Raw genomic sequence first — 27,100 nt, forward strand, 5'->3', positions numbered from 1 at the left:
CGAGTGGAAGAGAAGTTAACCGGTGTCTGGAAAAAAAAATGATTATTGAAAACCTAGATTCATTGAAAACGTGGCTTTTTAAAACCCTCGAACCGATGTAAGTAGCTAAACTTAGACGGCTAACGTTTAGCAACATTAGCACGCCAGCATCAAGATGCAACAACATGACTGAAGACAAGGCTAGTATCATTTGGATGCTAACTTGACTTAGCTAGTTTAATGTTTATATCATGTGGCTTAAGATATTTAAAAAACAAAATAGGCAGTTTTATAGTTGAGAAATTGTCTGTTATCTTGTAATCGATTGGTCTTCTTGGTATGGTAAGGATATATTGTTGTTGTTGTTGTTGTTGTTGTTGTTGTTGTTTAGCTAGAGTTAGCATGGCTAACGGTGTGTTTGTGTTGACACTTATCTCCTGGTCCAGTTGTGATGCAGATCCATCTGCTCTCGCTAAATACGTGGTTGCCTTGGTGAAGAAGGACAAGAGCGAGACGGAACTCAAAGCCCTGTGCGTGGACCAGTTGGACGTGTTTCTACAGAAAGGTACACGAAACTTATTGAAACACATGTTTTATAGTTGTGACAACAAGTGGTGGTGGTGTTGGTCGTTTTGTCGTCATCTGCCTCCAAAGTCGAAGAAAATCAGTGGTACTTTTTGACTGACTGTGACTGAATCCTATTCTCCTTTTATAGTGCGTTACTTCGGTCTAAAGTAGTGCACTATGTAGGGAATATTGTTCTATAGGGCCCTGGTCTAAAGTAGTGCACTATGTAGGGAATAGGGTTCTATAGGGTCCTGGTCTAAACTAGTGCACTACATAGGGAATGTGGTTCTATAGGGCTCTGGTCTAAAGTAGTGCACTATATAGGGAATAGGGTTCTATAGGGCTCTGGTCTAAAGTAGTGCACTATATATAGGGAATAGGGTTCTATAGGGCTCTGGTCTAAAGTAGTGCACTATATATAGGGAATAGGGTTCTATAGGGCTCTGGTCTAAAGTAGTGCACTATATATAGGGAATAGGGTTCTATAGGGCTCTGGTCTAAAGTAGTGCACTATATATAGGGAATAGGGTTCTATAGGGCTCTGGTCTAAAGTAGTGCACTATATAGGGAATAGGGTTCTATAGGGCTCTGGTCTAAAGTAGTGCACTATATAGGGAATAGGGTTCTATAGGGCCCTGGTCTAAAGTAGTGCACTATATAGGGAATAGGGTTCTATTGGGCTCTGGTCTAAAGTAGTGCACTATATAGGGAATAGGGTTCTGGTCTAAAGTAGTGCACTATATAGGGAATAGGGTTCTATAGGGCTCTGGTCTAAAGTAGGGCACTATATAGGGAATAGGGTTCTATTGGGCTCTGGTCTAAAGTAGTGCACTATATAGGGAATAGGGTTCTGGTCTAAAGTAGTGCACTATATAGGGAATAGGGTTCTATAGGGCTCTGGTCTAAAGTAGGGCACTATATATAGGGAATAGGGTTCTATAGGACTCTGGTCTAAAGTAGTGCACTATATATGGAATAGGGTTCTGGACTCTAAAGTAGTGCACTATATAGGGAATAGGGTTCTGGTCTAAAGTAGTGCACTATATAGGGAATAGGGTTCTATAGAGCCCTGGTCTAAAGTAGTGCACTAAATTGGTAATAGTGTTCCATTTGGAACTATACACAGTGACTGATACTCATTAGTTACCTAATGTGTCGGTGTCGGCCCCACTATTCATGCCCTTGCCCTCCTCACCTCATCAACCACCCCTCGTTCCCTATTCCCGTCTTCTCCCAGAGACGCAGACCTTTGTCGATAGACTCTTTGAAGCCGTCAACTCCAAAAGCTACCTACCTCAGCAGGACCATCAGCCAGGTTCCGCGGGCAAAGCGGAGGGACACCTGACCAGGACGGACAAAGACGACCAGAGGAAAGATGAGGTGACTGGTTGAGTCATGTTGAACAGGCACCAACACTTAAAATGAATGTTTCCTTTAACAGTGATGCTACAGGAAACCGCTGTGGTAGAGTTTTAGTGCCTCCGCATAATTGGCATGAAAGGTTACACACCACAGTCTGACAGTAGAGATCCTATTGTCCAATAGTATTCTTTGTAATCAGGAAGTGGGGTTATTTGTAAACAGGATGAGATCAATGTAGTTCATCTAGTGAAACTTTCAGGATCTTAGTTCAAACTTGTGTTTTCCAGCCAAGTCGCGAGGAGGACCGGGACAAGAAGTTCTCCAGGAGAGTGATCTACAGCCCCCCGTCCAGCTCCCGCTACAGTAGAGACAGCAGGTCAGTGGGAACTACAGTAGAGACAGCAGGTCAGTGGGAACTACAGTAGAGACAGCAGGTCAGTGGGAACTACAGTAGAGACAGCAGGTCAGTGGGAACTACAGTAGAGACAGCAGGTCAGTGTGAACTACAGTAGAGACAGCAGGTCAGTGGGAACTACAGTAGAGACAGCAGGTCAGTGGGAACTACAGTAGAGACAGCAGGTCAGTGTGAACTACAGTAGAGACAGCAGGTCAGTGTGACCTACAGCAGGTCAGTGTGACCTACAGTAGAGACAGCAGGTCAGTGGGAACTACAGTAGAGACAGCAGGTCAGTGGGAACTACAGTAGAGACAGCAGGTCAGTGTGACCTACAGTAGAGACAGCAGGTCAGTGGGAACTACAGTAGAGACAGCAGGTCAGTGGGAGCAGGTCTGACAGTAGAGACAGCAGGTCAGTGGGAACTACAGTAGAGACAGCAGGTCAGTGGGACCTACAGTAGAGACAGCAGGTCAGTGGGAACTACAGTAGAGACAGCAGGTCAGTGTGACCTACAGCAGGTCAGTGTGATCTACAGTAGAGACAGCAGGTCAGTGTGACCTACAGCAGGTCAGTGTGATCTACAGTAGAGACAGCAGGTCAGTGTGACCTACAGCAGGTCAGTGTGACCTACAGTAGAGACAGCAGGTCAGTGTGACCTACAGTAGAGACAGCAGGTCAGTGTGACCTACAGTAGAGACAGCAGGTCAGTGTGAACTACAGTAGAGACAGCAGGTCAGTGGGAACTACAGTAGAGACAGCAGGTCAGTGGGAACTACAGTAGAGACAGCAGGTCAGTGGGAACTACAGTAGAGACAGCAGGTCAGTGTGACCTAGAGACAGCAGGTCAGTGTGACCTACAGTAGAGACAGCAGGTCAGTGTGACCTACAGTAGAGACAGCAGGTCAGTGGGAACTACAGTAGAGACAGCAGGTCAGTGGGAACTACAGTAGAGACAGCAGGTCAGTGGGAACTACTACAGCAGGTCAGTGTGACCTACAGTAGAGACAGCAGGTCAGTGTGAACTACAGTAGAGACAGCAGGTCAGTGTGACCTACAGTAGAGACAGCAGGTCAGTGTGACTACAGTAGAGACAGCAGGTCAGTGTGACCTACAGTAGAGACACAGGTCAGTGTGACCTCAGTGTGAGACAGCAGGTCAGTGCCCCCAGAGACAACAGGTGAGGGACATAGTTCCCTATTAAATTACTCTACTGGACCTGGTCAATAGTAGTACACTATATAGTGTATAGGGTGCTATTTGAGACTGATCCATAAATGCTCCTGTCTCTGTTCAATGGGATGTCTGCTTAGTGACTTTATTCTGCCTCCTCTTTCCCTCCTCCCCTCCTCTCCCTCCCTCCCCTCTCTCCCTCCTCTCTCCCTCCTCTCTCTCCCCCTCTCTCTCTCTTCCTCCTCCCCTCCTCTCCCTCCCTCCTCTCTCTGCCTCCTCTCTCTTCCTTCTCCTCTCTTCCTCCTCCCCTCCTCTCCCTCCCTCCTCTCCCTGCCTCCTCTCTCTTCCTTCTCCTCTCTTCCTCCTCCCCTCCTCTCCCTCCCTCCTCTCCCTGCCTCCTCTCTCTTCCTTCTCCTCTTCCTCCTCCCCTCCTCTCCCTCCCTCTCTCCCTGCCTCCTCTCTCTTCCTTCTCCTCTCTTCCTCCTCCCCTCCTCTCCCTCCCTCCTCTCCCTGCCTCCTCTCTCTTCCTTCTCCTCTCTTCCTCCTCCCCTCCTCTCCCTCCCTCCTCTCCCTGCCTCCTCTCTCTTCCTTCTCCTCTCCTCCTCCCCTCTCCCTCCCTCTCTCCCCCTCCCTCCTCTCCCTGCCTCCTCTCTCTTCCTTCTCCTCTCTTCCTCCTCCCCTCCTCTCCCTCCCTCCTCTCCCTGCCTCCTCTCTCTTCCTCCCTCTCTCTTCCTCTCGCTCTTCCTCCTCTGCTCTTCCTTCTCTGCTCTTCCTCCTCTCTCTTCCTCTCTCTCTCTTCCTCCTCTGTCTTCCCCTCCTCCCCTTCTCTGTCATTTTTCAGACGAGGGGATGACCGTAAAAGGGACGACCGTACCAGGAAACGGAACGATTACGACCGTATCCCCCCGAGACGGGACTCGTACCGGGACCGTTACAACCGGAGGAGGGGCCGTAGCTACAGCCGCAGTAGGAGCAGGAGCAAGGACCGGGCCAGGGACCGGGAGAGAGACCGAGACCGCAGTAGCAGGAGTCACAGCAGGAGCCACTCCAGGAGCAGAGGTGAGAGGGGAGACCGACAGAACAACTCTGGTTGTGTGCAGGTTTATGTTCCTGGTTTAGACGGAAGACTATGATTGGTTGATTCATTTTGAAAGTCAGTATGTCTGGCTGTTAGACTAGTGTTGGGTTGGAACAAAAGCATGCACATCCAACGGCTCTACGCCTGCTCTAGATATCATGACTGTTTCCTGCTTCCTGCCCTTATCCTTCTGATCACAGAGCGGGATGCTGGGAGGTCAAAGTACGAGCCCGATCGAGGAGACCGGGGGACGGAGGTTGGAGCTGGTGAAGGCCTCCTGCCGATCCCCGCGGCAACCGCCACGTTCCCCGTGCCGACCCTCAGCAGCACCATCACGGTGATCGCCCCTCAAGGTAACCACAGCAACAGCATCGCCTCGGTGACGGACAGCTGGTCGGACTTCCACCCGGATCAGTCACTGGACCGGCCCCTTCCGCCGCAGAGGAAACGTTGCCGTGACTACGACGGTAAGCAGGAAGGAAGTTGACATGCCTGAGATGTGTTTTTGTTTGTTTGTTTTTACACTTGAGACTGTCTTTTAGTGGCCCGGGATGACGTATGACCGAGAAGGAGAATGTTTGGAGTGATTTTATTTTTATTTTTCTGTCTGTTGTTCCTGAAAAAGGCCTTTTTGTTTTCGAACTGTCCTCTCGTTGTGCTTCTTCACAACGGGTTGTTCTGTATTGTAACGGTTTTGACTTGAGGTTATTATTTATAGGGGTGCCAGGTAGGTTGTGCCTACCAGAGAAAACATTGGTTTCTCCTTTTAGTTTGGGTGGGAATGAGTCTGTCAAGTCTACACCAATACAAAGGACTTATGTAAAAATCAGGATGGAAATAAACTTTCCATAAACCCTTAAAACATTGGAAATAACTTCCAAAACAACGATATTATTTTGCGTGGGTTGTATTAGCAACATCAATGATTACACACACATATAATAATATAACACAATGAGTTCTGGTTCCTCCAGAAATGTCCTGTACCTCGGAGTCCAGCCCGGTAAAGGAGTTCAGTGAACTCAAGTGACTTTTGTCACGCAATGTTTGTCCGTTCATTCCGTGTAGCGTAAACCCAGTATTAAACATACCATCAATATCACAATTATTTTACCACAGAACTTTAAAGCGTATCAACTCTTACTCTTAAAGTCCTCAACTACATCTAACTACATAAATCATCACAGTATACCTCACATCAAAACAAATGAAATACCGTATACAAAAAGGTTGTAGTCAGTCGGTCAGTCAGACAATCCAATCCGCCAATAGATCGCCAGCGGAGAAAGGCCTCTCGAAGAACGGAGAGGTGTAGTCCATGGACACAAAGAGTGGATCCGATCCTGGGTAAACTCTCTTAGGCTACAAAACACACGTTTAACGGCAACAAAACCAACGGAATAGAGAAGCGTCGGGAACTGAGGGTTGAACTCGTCCTCATTCACGTCTCCATCACAACCCCACTTTTGCGCAGCTGATGCTGGCTATTTAATTGGGAATTAAAGGGAAAGCGCCCTATTGGAAGGAGCTGCACTGAGACGGTTCAGAAAAATTCAGGGCCGTCACAGTATGTGTGGAGACATAATGGTATCGAACTGTCCTCTAGCTGTGTTACTATACTGTATTGTGTTGTCTTCCTGAGAAAGCCTTCTGTATCTAGCTGTCCTCTAGCTGTGTTACTAAACCGTATTGTGTTGTCTTCCTGAGAAAGCCTTCTGTATCTAGCTGTCCTCTAGCTGTGTTAGTATACTGTATTGTGTTGTCTTCCTGAGAAAGGCCTTCTGTATCTAACTGTGTTACTATACCATATTGTGTTGTCTTCCTGAGAAAGGCCTTCTGTATCTAGCTGTCCTCTAGCTGTGTTACTAAACCGTATTGTGTTGTCTTCCTGAGAAAGGCCTTCTGTATCTAACTGTCCTCTAGCTGTGTTACTATATCGTATTGTGTTGTCTTCCTGAGAAAGGCTTCTGTATCTAGCTGTGTTACTATATCGTATTGTGTTGTCTTCCAGAGAAAGGCTTCTGTATGCGCGGGGACATTTGCCCGTTCGACCACGGTATCGATCCAGTGGTGGTGGAGGACGTTAATCTACCTAACATGTTCCAAGCCCCTCCCCCTATCCCGGGGGTCGCCCAGCCCCCTCCCGGCCTACCTCCCCCGCCAGGACCTCCTCCTCTCTTGACCCCACCTCCCGTCAACCTCCGCCCCCCTGTGCCCCTGACAGGCAGCCTGCCGCCTGGCCTGCCGCCTGGCCTGCCGCCCAGCCTGCCACCAGGTAGGAATTCAGTGAATCCGTCTGTCATAACGAGTCCGTGGCTCGAGACGCATGTGTTGTCATTCCAAATGGAATCCTCTTCCCTATAGGGTGAGCTTCTTTCGACCATAGCCAATCAGGTGTTCGCCTTACCTTTATAAAGATCTCCACAGAGACTATAATTCACCAGAGTGTGTTGATGTCAGACTTGCATCGTTCTAGAATGTTGTGTTAATGGCGGCCATCTTGATCAGGAACCATTCTAGTGTTTTATTTAAATCTGTACCACCCCCCAGGTCCCCCTCACCAGGCATCAGGGATGGATGCCCCTCCTAGCTCCATCGCCAACTCTGTTCCCACTATTGTAACCACAGGGACACGACCCTCCATCCCCCAGCCCCCGGCTCCTCTCTTCCCACCAGGTAGGGGGGTGTGTGTGTGTGTGTGAGGTGTGTGTGTGTGTGTGTGTGTGAGGTGTGTGTGTGTGAGGTGTGTGTGTGTGGGTGTGTGTGTGAGGTGTGTGTGTGTGTGAGGTGTGTGTGAGGTGTGTGTGTGTGTGTGTGAGGCTGTGTGTGTGTGTGTGAGCTGTGTGTGTGAGCTGTGTGTGTGAGCTGTGTGTGTGTGTGTGAGCTGTGTGTGTGTGAGCTGTGTGTGTGTGAGCTGTGTGTGTGTGAGCTGTGTGTGTGTGAGCTGTGTGTGTGTGAACTGTGTGTGTGTGTGTGAACTGTGTGTGTGTGTGTGAACTGTGTGTGTGTGTGTGTGTGAGCTGTGTGTGCGTGTTGACAAACAAGAGGGTTGTCTTAAGTGTCATACTAGGTGCAATCTCCTGCCGTTGTGCCCTTGAGCAAATCATTTAGTCCTCTTAACAGCTGTACAATGTGGCCTTCAGTTATCTACTGCTCCAACCTGTGTTTCTGTCAGAGGGGAAGGAGACATGTTTTGTCTCTGTTGTTGTTGTTAAGTCTGTGTTGTGGTCTCTGTTGTTGTTGTCTTTGTTAAGTCTGTGTTGTGGTCTCTTGTTGTTGTTGTTGTCTTTATTTAGTCTGTGTTGTGGTCTGTTGTTGTCTTTATTTAGTCTGTGTTGTGGTCTGTTGTTGTCTTTGTTAAGTCTGTGTTGTGGTCTCTGTTGTTGTTGTCTTTATTAAGTCTGTGTTGTGGTCTCTGTTGTTGTTGTCTTTATTTAGTCTGTGTTGTGGTCTCTGTTGTTGTTGTCTTTATTAAGTCTGTGTTGTGGTCTCTGTTGTTGTTGTCTTTATTTAGTCTGTGTTGTGGTCTCTGTTGTTGTCTTTATTTAGTCTGTGTTGTGGTCTCTGTTGTTGTTGTTATTGTCTTCGTTAAGTCTGTGTTGTGGTCTCTGTTGTTGTTGTTGTCTTCATTAAGTCTGTGTTGTGGTCTCTGTTGTCTTTATTAAGTCTGTGTTGTGTCTTTATTTAGTCTGTGTTGTGGTCTCTGTTGTTGTTGTCTTCATTAAGTCTGTGTTGTGGTCTCTTTAGTCTGTGTGGTCTCTGTTGTTGTTGTTGTCTTTATTAAGTCTGTGTTGTGGTCTCTGTTGTTGTCTTTATTAAGTCTGTGTTGTGGTCTCTGTTGTCATTGTCTTTATTTAGTCTGTGTTGTGGTCTCTGTTGTTGTTGTTGTCTTTATTAAGTCTGTGTTGTGGTCTCTTTTTAGTCTGTGTTGTGGTCTCTGTTGTTGTTGTCTTCATTTAGTCTGTGTTGTGGTCTCTGTTGTTGTTGTCTTTATTTAGTCTGTGTTGTGGTCTCTCTCCCAGGCCAGTATGACTCTGACATGTATAACCCTGAGGATCCCAGCCTCACCAACACCTCCAGAGTCTGTGTTGTCTGTGTTGTGGTCTTGTTGGTCTTCCAGTGTATCGCCACAGAGTCAACGCCCAGAGACCCAACCTCATAGGACTGACTATGGGGGAGGACCTGCCTCACAGAGACAGTGTTGTACCTCACAACCAGTCTAGATGTGTGTTATATTAGAGGGAGGGAGGGGTACCTAAACACCACCAGTCTAGATGTGTGTTATATTAGTCTGGGTGGGAGGGGTACCTAAACACCACCAGTCTAGATGTGTGTTATATTAGAGGGAGGGAGGGGTACCTAAACACCACCAGTCTAGATGTGTGTTATATTAGAGGGAGGTGAGAGAGAGACAGAGGTACCTCAACACAACCAGTCTAGATGTGTGTTATATTAGAGGGAGGGAGGGAGGGGGGAGGGGTACCTAAACACCACCAGTCTAGATGTGTGTTATATTAGAGGGAGGGAGGGAGGGAGGGGTACCTAAACACCACCAGTCTAGATGTGTGTTATATTAGAGGGAGGGAGGGAGGGTCTAGGGTACCTAAACACCACCAGTCTAGATGTGTGTTATATTAGAGGGAGGGAGAGAGAGAGACAGAGGTACCTAAACACACCAGTCTAGATGTGTGTTATATTAGAGGGAGGGAGAGAGAGAGACAGAGGTACCTAAACACCACCAGTCTAGATGTGTGTTATATTAGAGGGAGGGAGGGAGGGAGGGGTACCTAAACACCACCAGTCTAGATGTGTGTTATATTAGAGGGAGGGAGGGAGGGGTACCTAAACACCACCAGTCTAGATGTGTGTTATATTAGAGGGAGGGAAGAGGGGTACCTAAACACCACCAGTCTAGATGTGTGTTATATTAGAGGGAGGGAGGGAGGGAGGGAGGGGTACCTAAACACCACCAGTCTAGATGTGTGTTATATTAGGGAGGGAGGGAGGGGTACCTAAACACCACCAGTCTAGATGTGTGTTATATTAGAGGGAGGGAGGGAGGGAGGGGTACCTAAACACCACCAGTCTAGATGTGTGTTATATTAGAGGGAGGGAGGGGTACCTAAACACCACCAGTCTAGATGTGTGTTATATTAGAGGGAGGGAGGGAGGGAGGGAGGGGTACCTAAACACCACCAGTCTAGATGTGTGTTATATTAGAGGGAGGGAGGGGTACCTAAACACCACCAGTCTAGATGTGTGTTATATTAGAGGGAGGGAGAGAGAGAGACAGAGGTACCTAAACACCACCAGTCTAGATGTGTGTTATATTAGAGGGAGGGAGGGAGGGAGGGGTACCTAAACACCACCAGTCTAGATGTGTGTTATATTAGAGGGAGGGAGGGAGGGGTACCTAAACACCACCAGTCTAGATGTGTGTTATATTAGAGGGAGGGAGGGAGGGAGGGGTACCTAACACACCAGTCTAGATGTGTGTTATATTAGAGGGAGGGAGGGAGGGGTACCTAAACACCACCAGTCTAGATGTGTGTTATATTAGAGGGAGGGGAGAGAGAGACAGAGGTACCTAAACACCACCAGTCTAGATGTGTGTTATATTAGAGGGAGGGAGAGAGAGAGACAGAGGTACCTAAACACCACCAGTCTAGATGTGTGTTATATTAGAGGGAGGGAGAGAGAGAGACAGAGGTACCTAAACACCACCAGTCTAGATGTGTGTTATATTAGAGGGAGAGAGAGAGACAGAGGTACCTAAACACCACCAGTCTAGATGTGTGTTATATTAGAGGGAGGGAGAGAGGAGACAGAGGTACCTAAACACCACCAGTCTAGATGTGTGTTATATTAGAGGGAGGGAGAGGGAGGGAGAGAGGGAGAGAGAGGTACCTAAACACCACCAGTCTAGATGTGTGTTATATTAGAGGGAGAGAGAGAGACAGAGGTACCTAAACACCACCAGTCTAGATGTGTGTTATATTAGGGAGGGAGGGAGGGAGGGGTACCTAAACACCACCAGTCTAGATGTGTGTTATATTAGAGGGAGGGAGAGAGAGAGACAGAGGTACCTAAACACCACCAGTCTAGATGTGTGTTATATTAGAGGGAGGGAGAGAGAGAGACAGAGGTACCTAAACACAACCTGTCTAGATGTGTGTTATATTAGAGGGAGGGAGGGAGAGAGACAGAGGTACCTAAACACCACCAGTCTAGATGTGTGTTATATTAGAGGGAGGGAGAGGTACCTCAACACAACCAGTCTAGATGTGGATTCAGGTGGAAGGTGGGACTGTAATGTGTTGTTATATTAGGGAGAGGGAGGGGGAGGAGGAGGAGGGAGGGAGGGAGAGAGATATTGATTCTCTATCCTGACTGGTCAAGGCCTCGTCTGATCTAGTCAGTCCAGTCACATAGTTGTTTAATGAATTCCCAGATCAGATGCCCAACAGAATGAGGATCGTTCTGGACTCGGCCTCCAGGAAGAGATCTGCTGTCTCACATCACGGAGCAATGCTCCCCAAGAAACCCTGGGCCGACAAGTAAGAACACACACACACACACACACACCCTGGGCCGACAAGTAAGAACACACACACACCCTGGGCCGACAAGTAAGAACACACACCTTGAGACCGTGAGACAGTTGATTTGGCATGAGACACAGACCACAACAGGTAATACACCTGGGGGTTCAGACAGAACATTAAACCATCATAGACCACCACAGGTAATACACCTGGGGGTTCAGACAGAACATTAAACCATCATAGACCACAACAGGTAATACACCTGGGGGTTCAGACAGAACATTAAACCATCATAGACCACAACAGGTAATACACCTGGGGGTTCAGACAGAACATTAAACCATCATAGACCACAACAGGTAATACACCTGGGGGTTCAGACAGAACATTAAACCATCATAGACCACAACAGGTAATACACCTGGGGGTTCAGACAGAACATTAAACCATCATAGACCACAACAGGTAATACACCTGGGGGTTCAGACAGAACATTAAACCATCATAGACCACCACAGGTAATACACCTGGGGGTTAAACCTGGGGGTTCAGACAGAACATTAAACCATCATAGACCACAACAGGTAATACACCTGGGGGTTCAGACAGAACATTAAACCATCATAGACCACAACAGGTAATACACCTGGGGGTTCAGACAGAACATTAAACCATCATAGACCACAACAGGTAATACACCTGGGGGTTCAGACAGAACATTAAACCATCATAGACCACAACAGGTAATACCTGGGGGTTCAGACAGAACATTAAACCATCATAGACCACAACAGGTAATACACCTGGGGGTTCAGACAGAACATTAAACCATCATAGACCACAACAGGTAATACACCTGGGGGTTCAGACAGAACATTAAACCATCATAGACCACAACAGGTAATACACCTGGGGGTTCAGACAGAACATTAAACCATCATAGACCACAACAGGTAATACACCTGGGGGTTCAGACAGAACATTAAACCATCATAGACCACAACAGGTAATACACCTGGGGGTTCAGACAGAACATTAAACCATCAGGTAATACATAGACCACAACAGGTAATACACCAGGGGGGTTCAGACAGAACATTAAACCATCATAGACCACAACAGGTAATACACCTGGGGGTTCAGACAGAACATTAAACCATCATAGACCACAACAGGTAATACACCTGGGGGTTCAGACAGAACATTAAACCATCATAGACCACAACAGGTAATACACCTGGGGGTTCAGACAGAACATTAAACCATCATAGACCACAACAGGTAATATACCTGGGGGTTCAGACAGAACATTAAACCATCATAGACCACAACAGGTAATACACCTGGGGGTTCAGACAGAACATTAAACCATCATAGACCACAACAGGTAATACACCTGGGGGTTCAGACAGAACATTAAACCATCATAGACCACAACAGGTAATACACCTGGGGGTTCAGACAGAACATTAAACCATCATAGACCACAACAGGTAATACACCTGGGGGTTCAGACAGAACATTAAACCATCATAGACCACTGGGGACAGGTAATATACCTGGGGGTTCAGACAGAACATTAAACCATCATAGACCACAACAGGTAATACACCTGGGGGTTCAGACAGAACATTAAACCATCATAGACCACAACAGGTAATACACCTGGGGGTTCAGACAGAACATTAAACCATCATAGACCATAACAGGTAATACACCTGGGGGTTCAGACAGAACATTAAATCATCATAGACCACAACAGGTAATACACCTGGGGGTTCAGACAGAACATTAAACCATCATAGACCATAACAGGTAATACACCTGGGGGTTCAGACAGAACATTAAACCATCATAGACCACAACAGGTAATACACCTGTTTTTGATTTTCAGTTCGTATAACATGTCAATAACCTTTTTACACAAAGGACCTTGTAAACAACAAGCAGTACGGTAGCTGTGTCTGGTAAACAACAAGCAGTACGGTAGCTGTTCCTAGTAAACAACAAGCAGTACGGTAGCTGTGTCTGGTAAACAACAAGCAGTACGGTAGCTGTTCCTAGTAAACAACAAGCAGTACGGTAGCTGTGTCTGGTAAACAACAAGCAGTACGGTAGCTGTGTCTGGTAAACAACAAGCAGTACGGTAGCTGTGTCTGGTAAACAACAAGCAGTACGGTAGCTGTGTCTGGTAAACAACAAGCAGTACGGTAGCTGTGTCTGGTAAACAACAAGCAGTACGGTAGCTGTGTCTGGTAAACAACAAGCAGTACGGTAGCTGTGTCTAGTAAACAACAAGCAGTACGGTAGCTGTGTCTGGTAAACAACAAGCAAAGCTGTTCTAGTAAACAACAAGCAGTACGGTAGCTGTGTCTGGTAAACAACAAGTTAGCTGTTCCTAGTAAACAACAAGCAGTACGGTAGCTGTTCCTAGTAAACAACAAGCAGTACGGTAGCTGTGTCTGGTAATCTCCATGTGTTCTGTCAGACCTAACTTCAACCAGCAGAACCTCCAGGGTGGGTTCCACAACAAGAACCCTCAGAACCAGAACCAGAAGGCTCCGTTTGGGTCAAACACCAAGCTGTCGGTCCTTCAGATCCCCCAGGGACTCAACAACATCTCCAAGCTTAACCAACACTTCAGCAAGTTCGGGACGATCGTCAACCTGCAGGTTAGACTGATTGGCTGACGATACCGTTCTGCTTTAACCCTAACCCTACTCCATATTTAGTGCACTTCTTCTAACCCTAACCCTACTCCATATTTAGTGCACTTCTTCTAACCCTAACACTACTCCATATTTAGTGCACTTCTTCTAACCCTAACCCTAACACTACTCCATATTTAGTGCACTTCTTCTAACCCTAACACTACTCCATATTTAGTGCACTTCTTCTAACCCTAACCCTAACACTACTCCATATTTAGTGCACTTCTTCTAACACTACTCCATATTTAGTGCACTTCTTCTAACCCTAACCCTACTCCATATTTAGTGCACTTCTTCTAACCCTAACACTAACACTACTCCATATTTAGTGCACTTCTTCTAACCCTAACCCTAACACTACTCCATATTTAGTGCACTTCTTCTAACCCTAACCCTAACACTACTCCATATTTAGTGCACTTCTTCTAACCCTAACACTACTCCATATTTAGTGCACTTCTTCTAACCCTAACACTACTCCATATTTAGTGCACTTCTTCTAACCCTAACCCTAACACTACTCCATATTTAGTGCACTTCTTCTAACCCTAACACTACTCCATATTTAGTGCACTTCTTCTAACCCTAACCCTAACACTACTCCATATTTAGTGCACTTCTTCTAACCCTAACACTACTCCATATTTAGTGCACTTCTTCTAACCCTAACACTACTCCATATTTAGTGCACTTCTTCTAACCCTAACACTACTCCATATTTAGTGCACTTCTTCTAACCCTAACACTACTCCATATTTAGTGCACTTCTTCTAACCCTAACACTACTCCATATTTAGTGCACTTCTTCTAACCCTAACCCTAACACTACTCCATATTTAGTGCACTTCTTCTAACCCTAACCCTACTCCATATTTAGTGCACTTCTTCTAACCCTAACACTAACACTACTCCATATTTAGTGCACTTCTTCTAACCCTAACACTACTCCATATTTAGTGCACTTCTTCTAACCCTAACCCTAACATATTTAGTCCATATTTAGTGCACTTCTTCTAACCCTAACCCTAACACTACTCCATATTTAGTGCACTTCTTCTAACCCTAACACTACTCTCCATATTTAGTGCACTTCTTCTAACCCTAACCCTACTCCATATTTAGTGCACTTCTTTAACCCTAACCCTAACACTACTCCATATTTAGTGCACTTCTTCTAACCCTACTCCATATTTAGTGCACTTCTTCTAACCCTAACCCTAACACTACTCCATATTTAGTGCACTTCTTCTAAGCCTAACCCTAACACTACTCCATATTTAGTGCACTTCTTCTAACCCTAACACTACTCCATATTTAGTGCACTTCTTCTTAGTGGGTGAGGGTTAACATAACCCTATCTTCCTCACTCCCTTGCTCCTTCCTCTCTTCCCCTGCTCACCCTCCCTCCCGTCTCTCTCTGTCTCTCTGTCTCTCTCTCTCTCTCTCTGTCTCTCTGTCTGTCTCTCTCTCTCTGTCTCTCTCTCTCTGTCTTTCTCTGTCTCTCTCTGTCTCTGTCTGTCTCTTCTGTCTCTGTCTGTCTGTCTCTGTCTCTCTCTGTCTGTCTCTCTCTCTGTCTCTCTCTGTCTCTCTCTGTCTCTCTGTCTCTCTGTCTTTCTGTCTTTCTGTCTCTGTCTGTCTGTCTCTGTCTCTCTCTGTCTGTCTCTCTCTCTGTCTTTCTCTGTCTCTTTCTCTGTCTCCGTTGTCCCCCCCCCAGGTAACCTATGGTAATGACCCGGAGGGCGCCCTGATCCAGTTCGACAGTCACGAGGAGGCTAAGCGTGCCCTGCAGAGTCCTGAGGCTGTTCTCAACAACCGCTTCATTAGAGTCCTCTGGCACTGTGAGGACGAGATGGGACAGCAGGGAATGGGACAGCAGGGACAGCAACACCATCAACCACAGCCACTCATGGTAAGTCCACATCCCAAATATGGCAGCCTATTCCCTTAAAAGTGCACTACTTTTCTACCAGAGCTCTATGGACCCCGGTCAAAAGTGGTGCACTTGGATTTAGGAAGCACCTTTCATTCATTCAGCCATTTTGCCCAAATGGCCGTTGGTTATTAGTGGCCTCAGATCCAGAGTTTTTCCTGCTGATCGGGCGTACTGCAACACAGTTGGCCTTCTATGTTATGTCGTTTGACCTAGCCTGTTGTCGTTTGACCTAGCCTGTTGTCGTTTGACCTAGCCTGTTGTCGTTTGACCTAGCCTGTTGTCGTTTGACCTAGCCTGTTGTCGTTTGACCTAGCCTGTTGTCGTTTGACCTAGCCTGTTGTCGTTTGACCTAGCCTGTTGTCGTTTGACCTAGCCTGTTGTCGTTTGACCTAGCCTGTTGTCGTTGACCTACTAGTCTGTTGTCGTTGACCTACTAGTCTGTTGTCGTTGACCTACTAGTCTGTTGTCGTTGACCTACTAGCCTGTTGTCGTTGACCTACTAGCCTGTTGTCGTTGACCTACTAGCCTGTTGTCGTTGACCCTAGCCTAGCCTGTTGTCGTTGACCTACTAGCCTGTTGTCGTTGACCTACTAGCCTGTTGTCGTTGACCTACTAGTCTGTTGTCGTTGACCTACTAGTCTGTTGTCGTTGACCTACTAGTCTGTTGTCGTTGACCTAGCCTAGTCTGTTGTCGTTGACCTAGCCTGTTGTCGTTGACCTAGCCTGTTGTCGTTGACCCTAGCCTGTTGTCGTTGACCTACTAGCCTGTTGCCGTTGACCTACTAGCCTGTTGCTGTTGACCTACTAGCCTGTTGCCGTTGACCTACTAGCCTGTTGCCGTTGACCTACTAGCCTGTTGTCGTTGACCTACTAGCCTGTTGTCGTTGACCTACTAGCCTGTTGTCGTTGACCTACTAGCCTGTTGTCGTTGACCTACTAGTCTGTTGTCGTTGACCTACTAGTCTGTTGTCGTTGACCTACTAGTCTGTTGTCGTTGACCTACTAGTCTGTTGTCGTTGACCTACTAGTCTGTTGTCGTTGACCTACTAGTCTGACCTACTAGCCTGTTCGTTGACCTACTAGCCTGTTGTCGTTGACCTACTAGCCTGTTGTCGTTGACCTACTAGCCTGTTGTCGTTGACCTACTAGCCTGTTGTCGTTGACCTACTAGCCTGTTGTCGTTGACCTACTAGTCTGTTGTCGTTGACCTACTAGCCTGTTGTCGTTGACCTACTAGCCTGTTGTCGTTGACCTACTAGCCTGTTGTCGTTGACCTACTAGCCTGTTGTCGTTGACCTACTAGCCTGTTGTCGTTGACCTACTAGCCTGTTGTCGTTGACCTACTAGCCTGTTGTCGTTGACCTACTAGCCTACTGCCTGTCGTTGACCTACTAGCCTGTTGTCGTTGACCTACTAGCCTGTTGTCGTTGACCTACTAGTCTGTTGTCGTTGACCTAGCCTGTTGTCGTTGACCTAGCCTGTTGTCGTAGACCTGCTAGACTGTTGCCCTAGCCCTAGTCTGTTGTCGTTGACCTAGTCTGTAGCCTGTCGTTGACCTAGTCTGTTGTCGTAGACCTACTAGCCTGTTGTCGTTGACCTAGTCTGTTGTCGTTGACCTACTAGCCTGTTGTCGTAGACCTACTAGCCTGTTGTCGTTGACCTACTAGCCTGTTGTCGTTGACCTACTAGCCTGTTGTCGTTGACCTACTAGCCTGTTGTCGTTGACCTACTAGCCTGTTGTTGACCTACTAGCCTGTTGTCGTTGACCTACTAGCCTGTTGTCGTTGACCTACTAGCCTGTTGTCGTTGACCTACTAGCCTGTTGCCGTTGACCTACTAGCCTGTTGCCGTTGACCTACTAGCCTGTTGCCGTTGACCTACTAGCCTGTTGTAGCCGTTGCCCTACTAGCCTGTTGTCGTTGCCCTACTAGCCTGTTGTCGTTGCCCTACTAGCCTGTTGTCGTTGCCCTACTAGCCTGTTGTCGTTGCCCTACTAGCCTGTTGTCGTTGACCTACTAGCCTGTTGCCGTTGACCTACTAGCCTGTTGCCGTTGACCTACTAGCCTGTTGTCGTTGACCTACTAGCCTGTTGTCGTAGACCTACTAGCCTGTTGTCGTAGACCTACTAGTCTGTTGTCGTTGACCTACTAGCCTGTTGTCGTTGACCTAGCCTGTTGTCGTTGCCCTTTGTTTGTTTACTGTTGACATTGTTGTTGTGAACTCCAGCAGGTGCAGCAGCCAGCCACTAGTCTGAAACAGTCCGTCAAAGACCGTCTGGGCCCTCTGCCTGCCGACAGCTCAGAGCCCAACCAAGACTCTCGTGTTGCCTCACAGAATGACTTTAAATCCAACCTATCAATGAAGGAGAGGCTGGGCTTCGCCTCTAAACCAGGAAGTACCCCTCGTGGACCGACAGGAAAGGTGAGAAAACAAGTCCACCGTATCAACAAATCTAAATATAGTTTTTGACTTGAGTTTTCCTTTAAGTTGACCTCCTCTCCACCAGGTGTCCTCCTATATGAGTCCTCTCCACCAGGTGTTCTCCTATATGAGTCCTCTCCACCAGGTGTCCTCCTATATGAGTCCTCTCCACCAGGTGTCCTCCTATATGAGTCCTCTCCACCAGGTGTTCTCCTATATGAGTCCTCTCCACCAGGTGTCCTCCTATATGAGTCCTCTTCACCAGGTGTTCTCCTATATGAGTCCTCTCCACCAGGTGTCCTCCTATATGAGTCCTCTCCACCAGGTGTCCTCCTATATGAGTCCTCTCCACCAGGTGTTCTCCTATATGAGTCCTCTCCACCAGGTGTTCTCCTATATGAGTCCTCTCCACCAGGTGTTCTCCTATATGAGTCCTCTCCACCAGGTGTTCTCCTATATGAGTCCTCTCCACCAGGTGTTCTCCTATATGAGTCCTCTCCACCAGGTGTTCTCCTATATGAGTCCTCTCCACCAGGTGTCCTCCTATATGAGTCTCCACCTCCTCTCCACCTCTACGGGGCTGACTAAGACAGTATATAACATGGTCCTCCTCTCCACCTCTACAGGGCTGACTAAGACAGTGTTTTACATGGTCCTCCTCTCCACCTCTACAGGGCTGACTAAGACAGTATATAACATGGTCCTCCTCTCCACCTCTACAGGGCTGACTAAGACAGTGTATAACATGGTCCTCCTCTCCAACAGGTGTTCTCCTATATAAGTCCTCAGTAATAATAACATGGTCCTCCTCTCCAACAGGTGTTCTCCTATATAAGTCCTCAGTAATAATAACATGGTCCTCCTCTCCAACAGGTGTTCTCCACCTCTACAGGGCTGACTAAGACAGTGTTTTACATGGTCCTCCTCTCCACCTCTACAGGGCTGACTAAGACAGTGTACAACATGGTCCTCCTCTCCACCTCTACGGGGCTGACTAAGACAGTATATAACATGGTCCTCCTCTACAGGGCTGACTAAGACAGTATATAACATGGTCCTCCTCTCCACCTCTACGGGGCTTCTCCTATATGAGTCCTCTTCACCAGGTGTCCTCCTATATGAGTCCTCTTCACCAGGTGTCCTCCTATATGAGTCCTCTCCACCAGGTGTTCTCCTATATGAGTCCTCTTCACCAGGTGTCCTCCTATATGAGTCCTCTTCACCAGGTGTCCTCCTATATGAGTCCTCTTCACCAGGTGTCCTCCTCCCATATGAGTCCTCTTCACCAGGTGTTCTCCTATATGAGTCCTCTTCACCAGGTGTCCTCCTATATGAGTCCTCTTCACCAGGTGTCCTCCTATATGAGTCCTCTTCACCAGGTGTCCTCCTATATGAGTCCTCTTCACCAGGTGTCCTCCTATATGAGTCCTCTCCACCAGGTGTTCTCCTATATGAGTCCTCTTCACCAGGTGTCCTCCTATATGAGTCCTCTTCACCAGGTGTCCTCCTATATGAGTCCTCTTCACCAGGTGTCCTCCTATATGAGTCCTCTTCACCAGGTGTTCTCCTATATGAGTCTCCACCTCCTCTCCACCTCTACAGGGCTGACTAAGACAGTGTATAACATGGTCCTCCTCTCCAACAGGTGTTCTCCTATATAAGTCCTCAGTAATAATAACATGGTCCTCCTCACCAACAGGTGTTCTCCTATATAAGTCCTCAGTAATAATAACATGGTCCTCTCTCTCCAACAGGTGTTCTCCACCTCTACAGGGCTGACTAAGACAGTGTTTTACATGGTCCTCCTCTCCACCTCTACGGGGCTGACTAAGACAGTGTTTTACATGGTCCTCCTCTCCACCTCTACAGGGCTGACTAAGACAGTGTATAACATGGTCCTCCTCTACAGGGCTGACTAAGACAGTGTATAACATGGTCCTCCTCTCCAACAGGTGTTCTCCTATATAAGTCCTCAGTAATAATAACATGGTCCTCCTCTCCAACAGGTGTTCTCCACCTCTACAGGGCTGACTAAGACAGTGTACAACATGGCTGCTCTGAAAGCAGCTCAGAAGACGGCTCTGTTCGCTGGGGTCGCTGCTACAGAGGAGGCTATGAAGAATAAACAGGTGGGAGAGGAGGAGAGGAGAGGGATGGGGAGGGAGGGAGGAGAGGGAGGAGAGGGATGGATGGGAGGAGGAAGAGTTGGGTGGGAGGAGGAGAGGTGGGAGGGGAAGAGAGGTGGGAGGGAAGAGGAGGAGGTGGGAGGGAGGGAGGGAAGAGGAGGGAGAGGGGTTAGGGTGTCGATGAGGGGGTGGGTGGAGGAGGAGAGGGTGGAGGTGAGGGTGGGAGGGATGGATGGATGGAGGAGAGGGTGGGTGGCTGGAAGGGGGAAATAAGGGTTAGGGAAGAGGGGTCATGTTCGTTCATCTCTAAACCTGTAAGGAGACTTCTGGGAAAAGAGTCTGAACGTAACAGTTGTATGTAGCTTTTCCAGACGCTCAGAGCACTTTACCGTGGTTGTGGAAGAGGTGAATTACCACTTTAATATTCCCCTGACAGGAAGCCCTGCGGCTCCAACAGGAAATGAGGAAGAAGAAGCAGGAAATCCTGGAAAAACACATCGAGACTCAGAAGGTGAGTTTTTTTTTCCCCCATAGAGAATGATAGAGGTCTCTAGTGGCCAACAGGCTGTTTAAACATGGGCAGCTCCATTAAGGGCCCCCCCCCATAGAGAATGATAGAGGTCTCTAGTGGCCAACAGGCTGTTTAAACAGCTCCATTAAGGGCCTCCCTTCCCCCCTCCATAGAGAATGATAGAGGTCTCTAGTGGCCAACAGGCTGTTTAAACATGGGCAGCTCCATTAAGGGCCTCCCCTCCCCCCCCATAGAGAATGATAGAGGTCTCTAGTGGCCAACAGGCTGTTTAAACATGGGCAGCTCCATTAAGGGCCCCCCTCCCTCCATAGAGAATGATAGAGGTCTCTAGTGGCCAACAGGCTGTTCAAACATGGGCAGCTCCATTGAGGGCCCCCCATAGAGAATGATAGAGGTCTCTAGTGGCCAACAGGCTGTTTAAACATGGGCAGCTCCATTAAGGGCCCCCATAGATATTGATAGAGGTCTCTAGTGGCCAACAGGCTGTTTAAACATGGGCAGCTCCATTAAGGGCCACCCCCATAGAGAATGATAGAGGTCTCTAGTGGCCAACAGGCTGTTTAAACATGGGCAGCTCCATTAAGGGCCTCCCTTTCCCCCCCCATAGAGAATGATAGAAGTCTCTAGTGGCCAACAGGCTGTTTAAACATGGGCAGCTCCATTAAGGCCCCCCTCCATAGAGAATGATAGAGGTCTCTAGTGGCCAACAGGCTGTTTAAACATGGGCAGCTCCATTAAGGCCCCCCATAGAGAATGATAGAGGTCTCTAGTGGCCAACAGGCTGTTCAAACATGGGCAGCTCCATTGAGGGCCTCCCCCCCATAGATGTTGATAGAGGTCTCTAGTGGCCAACAGGCTGTTTAAACATGGGCAGCTCCATTAAGGGCCCCCATAGAGAATGATAGAGGTCTCTAGTGGCCAACAGGCTGTTTAAACATGGGCAGCTCCATTAAGGGCCCCCTCCATAGAGAATGATAGAGGTCTCTAGTGGCCAACAGGCTGTTTAAACAGCTCCATTAAGGCCTTCCCCCATAGAGAATGATAGAAGTCTCTAGTGGCCAACAGGCTGTTTAAACATGGGCAGCTCCATTAAGGGCCCCCATAGAGAATGATAGAGGTCTCTAGTGGCCAACAGGCTGTTTAAACATGGGCAGCTCCATTAAGGGACTCCCTTTCCCCCCCTCCATAGAGAATGATAGAGGTCTCTAGTGGCCAACAGGCTGTTTAAACATGGGCAGCTCCATTAAGGCCTCCCCCCCCCATAGAGAATGATAGAGGTCTCTAGTGGCCAACAGGCTGTTTAAACATGGGCAGCTCCATTAAGGCCCCCCTCTCCCTCCATAGAGAATGATAGAGGTCTCTAGTGGCCAACAGGCTGTTCAAACATGGGCAGCTCCATTGAGGGCCTCCCCCATAGATATTGATAGAGGTCTCTAGTGGCCAACAGGCTGTTTAAACATGGGCAGCTCCATTAAGGGCCCCCCATAGAGAATGATAGAGGTCTCTAGTGGCCAACAGGCTGTTTAAACATGGGCAGCTCCATTAAGGCCCCCTCCATAGAGAATGATAGAGGTCTCTAGTGGCCAACAGGCTGTTTAAACAGCTCCATTAAGGCCTCCCTCCCCCCCATAGAGAATGATAGAAGTCTCTAGTGGCCAACAGGCTGTTTAAACATGGGCAGCTCCATTAAGGGCCTCCCTTCCCCCCCCTCCATAGAGAATGATAGAGGTCTCTAGTGGCCAACAGGCTGTTTAAACATGGGCAGCTCCATTAAGGCCCCCATAGAGAATGATAGAGGTCTCTAGTGGCCAACAGGCTGTTTAAACATGGGCAGCTCCATTTTTCCCCCCATAGAAAATGATGGTGCTGTCAGCTTTCATCCAAGCTACTCAATACTGCCCCTGCAGCCATAAAAAGTTAGGGGCCTCCACCATGCTTCTGCCATTTTAAAGTAGTCAACGGCGTGGGGTTTTCCTATGGGTTGTAAAAGCCCTGCCCATGCTGTCACAGATATAAAGATGAGTCCTCTATCCATCTCTATGGTTTTACCCTCACCGCGGCTCAATCCATCTGTCCTTGATTCCTCTCTCCTTTCCTTCTTCAAAACCCATTGGAGAAGAAGGTCTGAGGTAGAGGAGATGAGATGGCCATGTCAAATGAATCCCTCTGGTCCCTAGAAGGTCGCTAGTTTCATGTTTTTCCTAGGTCTGAGGTAGAGGAGAGGAGATGGCCATGTCAAATGAATCCCTCTGGTCCCTAGAAGGTCGCTAGTATGATGTTTTTCCTAGGTCTGAGGTAGAGGAGAGGAGATGGCCATGTCAAATGAATCCCTCTGGTCGCTAGTATGATGTTTTCCTCTCTCGTACTCCCGCGGTCCAGCTGTTGATCTGTAAACTGGAGAAGAACAAGACGATGAAGACAGGAGACAAGGCGGTGATCATGACAACGCTGGGAACGCTGACCAAGAGTATTACGAAACTACAGCAAGAGATTAAAGGGCTCTCCAACCCTTCAGGAGTACGGGGGCGCCCAAGAGCAAGGCTCAGGTATATATACACACACACACACACACACACACACACACACACTATACCTCAATCATCATGACTCATGACTGTCAGGTAGAGAGGGGGCAGCTCTCAAACAGCCTATAGATAATATGTCAGGTAGAGGGGGCAGCTCTCAAACAGCCTATAGATAATATGTCAGGTAGGGGGGGGCAGCTCTCAAACAGCCTATAGATCATCTGTCAGGTAGAGAGAGGGGGGAGGGGGCAGCTCTCAAACAGCCTATAGATAATATGTCAGGTAGAGAGGGGGCAGCTCTCAAACAGCCTATAGATAATATGTCAGGTAGGGGGGCAGCTCTCAAACAGCCTATAGATAATCTGTCAGGTAGAGAGAGGGGGGAGGGGGGCAGCTCTCAAACAGCCTATAGATAATCTGTCAGGTAGAGAGGGGGCAGCTCTCAAACAGCCTATAGATAATATGTCAGGTAGGGGGCAGCTCTCAAACAGCCTATAGATCATCTGTCAGGTAGAGAGATGGTTCTGGTTATAACAGGTAGACAGACTGCTCTGGATCCTGGTTATAACAGGTAGACATAGACTGCTCTGGATCCTGGTTATAACAGGTGGACATAGACTGCTCTGGATCCTGGTTATAACAGGTGGACATAGACTACTCTGGATCCTGGTTATAACAGGTAGAAATAGACTACTCTGGATCCTGTTTATAACAGGTGGACTACTCTGGATCCTGGTTATAACAGGTGGACATAGACTACTCTGGATCCTGGTTATAACAGGTGGACTACTCTGGATCCTGGTTATAACAGGTGGACTACTCTGGATCCTGGTTATAACAGGTAGAAATAGACTACTCTGGATCCTGTTTATAACAGGTGGACTACTCTGGATCCTGGTTATAACAGGTGGACTACTCTGGATCCTGTTTATAACAGGTGGACTACTCTGGATCCTGGTTATAACAGGTGGACTACTCTGGATCCTGGTTATAACAGGTGGACTACTCTGGATCCTGGTTATAACAGGTGGACTACTCTGGATCCTGGTTATAACAGGTGGACTACTCTGGATCCTGGTTATAACAGGTGGACTACTCTGGATCCTGGTTATAACAGGTGGACTACTCTGGATCCTGGTTATAACAGGTGGACTACTCTGGATCCTGGTTATAACAGGTGGACTACTCTGGATCCTGGTTATAACAGGTGGACTACTCTGGATCCTGGTTATAACAGGTGGACTACTCTGGATCCTGGTTATAACAGGTGGACTACTCTGGATCCTGGTTATAACAGGTGGACTACTCTGGATCCTGGTTATAACAGGTGGACTATGGATCCTGGTTATAACAGGTGGACGACTCTGGATCCTGGTTATGACAGGTGGACATAGACTACTCTGGATCCTGGTTATAACAGGTGGACGACTCTGGATCCTGGTTATGACAGGTGGACATAGACTACTCTGGATCCTGGTTATGACGGACATGTAATAAGCACACAGAAAATATGCCAATTTCGAAGAGGAGTCTGAAATGTTTTCTGTCTCTGTCTGTCTCCTGTCTGTCTCCTGTCTCTCTCTCTCCTGTCTGTGTCTCCTGTCTCTCCTGGCTCCTGTCTGTCTCCCTGTCTCCTCTCTCCTGTCTGTCTTCCTGTCTCTCTGTTTCCTGTCTCTCTGTCTGTAGGCTCAGAAGGAGTTGCTGGACACAGAACTGGACCTGTATAAGAAGACCCAGTCTGGAGAAGATACCGTTCAGCTGAAGATCAGATATACACAACTACAGTTAGAGGTAGGGGTCACCTGGAGGTCAGACACAACTACAGTTAGAGGTAGGGGTCAACGGGAGGTCAGACACAACTACAGTTAGAGGTAGGGGTCAACGGGAGGTCAGATACAACTAGTTAGAGGTAGGGGTCAACGGGAGGTCAGACACAACTACAGTTAGGGGTCAACTGGAGGTCAGACACAACTACAGTTAGAGGTAGGGGTCAACTGGAGGTCAGACACAACTACAGTTGGAGGTAGGGGTCAACTGGAGGTCAGATACAACTACAGTTATAGGTAGGGGTCAACTGGAGGTCAGATACAACTACAGTTGGAGGTAGGGGTCAACTGGAGGTCAGATACAACTACAGTTAGAGGTAGGGGTCAACTGGAGGTCAGACACAACTACAGTTAGAGGTAGGGGTCAGCTGAAGGTCAGATTTGAGCCCTACATCTAACTAGTTGTCTGATTGATACATTTATTTTTGATTGTCTCTCTGTTCAACCACCAGGGGGTGCTGTCACACTGTCAGATGTGTTTCTGCTGCATGGCTGTGTTTCATCTATATATATACTGTCCGTTGTCTCTGTTCAACCACCAGGGGGTGCTGTCAGATGTGTTTCATCTATATATATACTGTCCGTTGTCTCTGTTCAACCACCAGGGGTGCTGTCACACTGTCAGATGTGTTTCATCTTTATATATACTGTCCGTTGTCTCTGTTCAACCACCAGGGGTGCTGTCAGATGTGTTTCATCTATATATATACTGTCTGTTGTCTCTCTGTTCAACCACCAGGGTTGCTGTCAGATGTGTTTCATCTTTATATATACTGTCTGTTGTCTCTCTGTTCAACCACCAGGGGTGCTGTCAGATGTGTTTCATCTATATATATACTGTCCGTTGTCTCTGTTCAACCACCAGGGGTGCTGTCAGATGTGTTTCATCTATATATATACTGTCCGTTGTCTCTGTTCAACCACCAGGGGTGCTGTCAGATGTGTTTCATCTTTATATATACTGTCTGTTGTCTCTCTGTTCAACCACCAGGGGGTGCTGTCAGATGTGTTTCATCTATATATATACTGTCCGTTGTCTCTGTTCAACCACCAGGGGGTGCTGTCACACTGTCAGATGTGTTTCATCTTTATATATACTGTCCGTTGTCTCTGTTCAACCACCAGGGGTGCTGTCAGATGTGTTTCATCTATATATATACTGTCTGTTGTCTCTCTGTTCAACCACCAGGGGTTGCTGTCAGATGTGTTTCATCTTTATATATACTGTCTGTTGTCTCTCTGTTCAACCACCAGGGGGTGCTGTCAGATGTGTTTAATCTTTATATATACTGTCCGTTGTCTCTGTTCAACCACCAGGGGGTGCTGTCACACTGTCAGATGTGTTTCATCTTTATATATACTGTCTGTTGTCTCTCTGTTCAACCACCAGGGGGTGCTGTCACACTGTGATGTGTTTCATCTTTATAGATCACCTCTTCTAGATTGCATTGTGAGTGTTGAGGTAACGTTGATCATCCTGTCGTTGTCCCCCTTCCTCTCCAGGCAGCTAAGAGGGGGATCCTGGCTCCAGGCCGGGGCAGAGGGGCCCATGCTCGAGGCCGTGGGGGCCTGAGAGGCAGGGGGAGGGGAAGGGGTTGCCGGGGGAAGGGTCTCCCTGTCCACTCTACAGTAGACCACAGACCCAGAGCCCTGGAGATCTCTGGCTTTACTGAGACTGACCTCCAGGATCTACTGCCACACTTTTGCTGTGAGTTGAGCTTCTTCAACTAGTTTAAATGAACCCAGTCTGGTTTAAATGAACCCAGTCTGGTTTAAACTAGTCTGGTTTTTAATGAACCCAGTCTGGTTTTAATGAACCCAGTCTGGTTTTAAACTAGTTTTTAAATGAACCCAGTCTGGTTTAAACTAGTTTAAATGAACAGTCTGGTTTTAATGAACCCAGTCTGGTTTTAAATGAACCCAGTCTG

General features: G+C 47.7%; 1 protein-coding gene and 1 long non-coding RNA gene across 2 annotated transcripts; both read left to right on the forward strand.

Moving 5' to 3' along the window:
• On the forward strand, positions 1 to 26,880 carry LOC121842597 (RNA-binding protein 26-like; the record flags this gene model as incomplete). The annotated part of the gene is given in 23 exon segments (XM_042312482.1): positions 1 to 97; positions 426 to 544; positions 1,784 to 1,926; positions 2,196 to 2,284; positions 4,317 to 4,534; positions 4,754 to 5,020; positions 6,565 to 6,828; positions 7,104 to 7,229; positions 8,576 to 8,634; positions 10,614 to 10,635; positions 11,005 to 11,110; positions 13,587 to 13,770; positions 15,524 to 15,718; positions 17,969 to 18,163; positions 19,037 to 19,198; positions 19,330 to 19,722; positions 19,918 to 20,046; positions 20,170 to 20,292; positions 20,726 to 20,800; positions 23,201 to 23,342; positions 23,345 to 23,367; positions 25,033 to 25,137; positions 26,676 to 26,880. Coding segments are annotated over 23 exon segments (3,403 nt in total), but the record flags the coding sequence as incomplete, so codon positions are not given.
• LOC121842598 lies at positions 11,705 to 12,085 on the forward strand. The gene is made up of 2 exons (XR_006081175.1): positions 11,705 to 11,841; positions 11,893 to 12,085. It is a non-coding gene; the product is annotated as an uncharacterized LOC121842598 (long non-coding RNA).
• Positions 26,881 to 27,100: the final 220 nt, after the last annotated feature.

The sequence above is a fragment of the Oncorhynchus tshawytscha genome, unplaced genomic scaffold, assembly GCF_018296145.1.
Source record: "Oncorhynchus tshawytscha isolate Ot180627B unplaced genomic scaffold, Otsh_v2.0 Un_contig_18059_pilon_pilon, whole genome shotgun sequence".
Taxonomy (NCBI): domain Eukaryota; kingdom Metazoa; phylum Chordata; class Actinopteri; order Salmoniformes; family Salmonidae; genus Oncorhynchus; species Oncorhynchus tshawytscha.